At 46.7% G+C, this 4,207-nt stretch overlaps 2 protein-coding genes across 2 annotated transcripts; one reads left to right on the forward strand and one right to left on the reverse strand.

Moving 5' to 3' along the window:
* Window positions 1-2,526: 2,526 nt before the first annotated feature.
* Window positions 2,527-3,126, forward strand: FIESC28_05770 (uncharacterized protein; the record flags this gene model as incomplete). The annotated part of the gene is made up of 4 exons (XM_031159915.1): window positions 2,527-2,676; window positions 2,738-2,829; window positions 2,877-2,953; window positions 3,002-3,126. The coding sequence occupies 4 exons, from the start codon at window positions 2,527-2,529 to the stop codon at window positions 3,124-3,126; spliced, it is 444 nt and encodes a 147-aa protein (XP_031016078.1).
* A 133-nt stretch (window positions 3,127-3,259) lies between these two features.
* Window positions 3,260-3,937, reverse strand: FIESC28_05771 (uncharacterized protein; the record flags this gene model as incomplete). The annotated part of the gene is made up of 5 exons (XM_031159916.1): window positions 3,260-3,271; window positions 3,327-3,437; window positions 3,510-3,656; window positions 3,780-3,841; window positions 3,895-3,937. 5 exons carry the CDS (start codon window positions 3,935-3,937, stop codon window positions 3,260-3,262), a joined length of 375 nt encoding a protein of 124 aa, XP_031016079.1.
* Window positions 3,938-4,207: the final 270 nt, after the last annotated feature.

Below are 4,207 nucleotides of genomic sequence, written 5' to 3' on the forward strand. Positions count from 1 at the left end.
CGTCCTGGTCAACCACTTGTGGGAGGCACAGTTCATCTGATCTGCCACTGTTCGTGAACGACAAACAATTTGAAGACTTTTTACTTCATTGCACAGTGCTATGCTCCTTACTATGGATGGGGAAGTCATTCGCGACTCATTGCCAACAAAATGAACAAAGAAAAAAATTAACGCCATGACCCTGGCGAAATGAAGAGAGGAGCCGCACATCTCCCGCCGTCAACGCCTCAGGTGGCTTTCTGGTTGTTTTAGCCCGAAAGGTTGCTAGGACGAAGTTCCTTCTAGCGGGGAGAAGAGTTAATTAGTTCTTAAGCATGGAAGCTTCTCTCCCTCTGGAATAGGACTTGATCCTTCATATCGCTCTCGGTTCTCCTTCGCCTTCAGCGACGTTTCTGTTTCTTCAGGGTTGTCCACTCGCTTTCATGTCCTGTCCTGTACAGTACCCTGAGTACGTACGGTATGTACTTCATCTCACCTGAGACGGCGTCTCAGGTTAGCAGTTCTGTGGAGGGTTTCCTCCACCTGTGCTGACACCACACCATCTCGCACTACTGCAACCCAACGCCGCACAAGTACGTACTGCACCCAATTCGTACTGCAGCCACCCTCTTCTGGACGCCGTCGTTTGCACTCGTTTCGAAATGGCTGTGTAATGGCTTTTGATTGGCTTGCTTCTGTTACTCTCAAACACGATCAGAGCTAATCCGTGTCACTACCATATGGGTTTAGCCGTCATCTCGACTGTCTTCTCCACTTAGACCTCCAATATACTCACCGTTCGCTGCTTTTTTGCAACAAGTTAACTTGCCAAATTAGGATGAGGGTATCGACGCTTGGAAGTCCTTCGCTTGCGCTTTGTTCCTCTCTCTTGCAACAGGTATAAGAGTCAAAGCCATAGCCCAGGAACACCCTTGACAGAGAGCCAGGTGTTGTCTAAAACAGGCGGGTTTAAAATATATTACAAGTCACGGTCATAGCTGGGGATCCTTGAAATTGTAGAAACAAATTGCCGACAACGCAAGGTTTGACTAGCCATATATGTGGTACTACTATGAGAGCACGGACGGTGTTGACTTAAGACGACTGTTAAGACTCTACTGTAAGTCTTTCAGACACTACGTATAACAATTTATTATCATATTGGTTGTTAACGCCCTTGCATATATATGTGCGTCTTGTAATAAACGGTGCTGCTTCATGCGCTGTTCCTTTGAAGTGGTGCACGTCTCTTCTGCTCATTAAGTTGCACGAATGTGCACGACACCAGATCTTAGTCTTGTTGTCCAATCTAAGATGACCTATATTTGGAGCGTGTCTCCTCTGCTAATTTCGCGCGGTTGCACCACTTTCTGTTGGAAAGATGAAGTCGACGGGGTAGAGTTACACTCATGACAACACTTGACCATCTACAATTAGTGAGCGAGGGCGCCATGTGACCAAGACCTTTTTTGTTTACGGGTAATATGATATCAGGTACCATCTATTTCCAGCTCTCTTCTACGGAGTACTGCTTATGATTATTGCGGTCTTACATCCCTGGATACGACATAACGATGGACCCTCGCGACATATATAGTATCCTGTATTCAACATAACTACTCAGGAACATCCACGTATACTTATATGCAATGCTGAGAGAAGCCTCTATGTGTCGATAAGAGTACCATGCCGCTATCCATGCATGGCGAGGTTCTCAATTACCACCTTTGTACGGGTCGTCCGTATAGGGTAAGGAGGTTAGTAGACGCACAAACCTCTTCGTAGGTATGTATGCGAAACATGCCACATGGATGCGATAGGCACGAGCATAACATACATAGAAGCTATTGTGAAATTGTGTTAGGTGTACATTCAGCCCCAAGTATATCGATGCTACATACAGATTGGAAGCTGGAAAGACTGCCCAAGCCCCCGCGAGGTTGCAGCGGCAAAAGCAGCTAAAGATCGCTGGGTAAAACTAATTTACCAACTCCATGGAGACTCTCGCGGGGCATAAGTGATCGCCCTCGTATCAGAGTGGTATTATAAGCAGATCGAAATATGGTCAAGTTTCCCAACTGGCAGGATGATGCAAGCTTGAACCAGGAAGATGACAGTATTCAGATGATCAGAATGATAGCACGGCTGATACCTGATCTGCATAACTTCACTTTAATATTGATAGACTTGGGCTCAAACCTGAGTTTTTCATTGTGAAGCTTGATTATTCGTCAAGTTTTCGCACAAGACAACTAAACTCTCAAATATCGACAGAGAGAGATACTCTTGTAAGTGGTTGTGGCTGCTGCCGACTGCAATCCGCAGTAACCAATCAGAAAGTCAGATCTCACTCAAAAGTCCAATGCCCCATAAAAATCAATCTGTGCGCCACAGCAGCCTCATCCAAAAATTTCCATCAAACAATTTGGCAGTAAAAGATATCTTGCTTGGTCACAACAGAATTGAATATTCAAACCAGGAAGCCAAAGAAAACGAACGAGTAAAAACACACATCACTTGCTCAACTAATTTTCAAAACTGTTCAAGATGCCTGCACGAACTAAGGAGGAGCAGCCTCTGGCTGAGGATACCAACATGGAGGATGCCCCAGCCTCTGCGCAGCCTGAGACAAACGATGAGGATGCTGAGGAGGAGGAGGAAGAGGAAGAGGAGATTGAGCCTCAAAGGGTTAGAATCGTGAGTTTTCGACCCCGAAGAGAATGACTGCTCGTCATGGATTTACTGACATGATATCCAGCTGCCCGGCTCAACAGACACTGCTGCCTCATTCGAGTTCATCGATGAAGGTCACACTCTTGGAAACGCTCTGAGATATATCATCATGAAGAAGTTTGTAATCTTACACCTTTCGCTGGTATCTTACTAACATGGTAAAGCCCCGATGTTGAGTTCTGCGCCTACTCTATTCCTCACCCCTCAGAGCCCAAAATGAACATCAGAATTCAAACCTACAGTATGCATATGCGATACCCGTGTCACCAGACTTACTAACCTTTTCCAGGCGGAACTGCAGTGGATGCACTCAAGAAGGGCTTGGTCGACGTCCAGGATGTTTGCGACGTGGTCGCGGATGAGTTCTGGGCCAAGAGGGAAGCTTACAATGGTGAGCAGGGTATTGATCGATGAATATGAGACCCGCTACCCAGGGACTATTCAAAAAGTGGTTGCATTCACAGGGAGCATAATGGAACTAGAGGCGTTTTTCTTTTCAGGAATTTCTTTCAATGAGATATTTACACAAGCCCCTTGTTACTCAAATTTAGTTGCGGCCCTATGTACTATGTTAGCCGTAACCCTGCCAAAGGCTTTGATCGTTGAGCGCTCACCTCGAGGAAGCCAGTCATGAAGCTGCTTGGTAGTCGCTTGTCACCTCGGAAGTTCTCCTCCTTGAAGTAGGCCATGATATGGTTGGTCTGCTTCCAAAAGTTCATAGTCTCCTGTAGTCGCGGGGTTAGTAAAAAACATCCCTCGTAGTATCAGCTCATCCCAGCTGTGAGGTCGGATCGCACCTGGTACTCGGCGTGGGACTTGAACAGAAGAACGTCAACAACGGAAAGCTTGTTCACGAATCGTTGTCGCTCGAATTCCTGTCGCATACGGGTTCGGATGGCAGAGACGGGCATGGGCATGTTATACATGGTTTGGACTTCGGGGGCCTAATTTGCGGGTTAGCAGCTGCTCACTCGCGCATTGCCATCATCCACCGTCGGTAACGAAGATCGAGAGACGATTTTGGCGACTCGGTCGGTTCAAGGTCGTCTCGGGTTCGTAAAACATACAGCTCGAATCCATTCTCGGTAGGAGGACAGCACTCGACGCTTGGCCTCAGACCAATTGGCCGCTGTTCAAAGGATCAGTAATGCCGAAATTGTAGCTAGAAGAGATCCAACTCACACTGCGCCGTCTTCTTAGCAAATTGGGTCGGCGTAATGGCCATGGTGGGCAATCAATGCTCTTAAACGTCAGAAACCACTCTGCTCTGACGTTTACCAGATTCCTGAAGCCGAGATGCACGAAAGCACCGCGGTGATGCGGTCACGTGGATTGAAGCCACATACATGCACCGCCACTTTTATGTCTCCCAGTAACATGTTACCTTTTCGTCAGCAAAAAGGCAAGTTGCCTTTGGACATGCAGAGAAAGAATAAAATAGGAATCTGATGAGACATCAAGCGTATTGCTCTATTGGTTTTTTTTTTTTTTTTTT

This window comes from Fusarium coffeatum (genome assembly GCF_003316985.1).
Source record: "Fusarium coffeatum strain FIESC_28 chromosome Unknown BRIP53273_contig_123, whole genome shotgun sequence".
In the NCBI taxonomy this organism is placed as follows: Eukaryota; Fungi; Ascomycota; class Sordariomycetes; order Hypocreales; family Nectriaceae; genus Fusarium; species Fusarium coffeatum.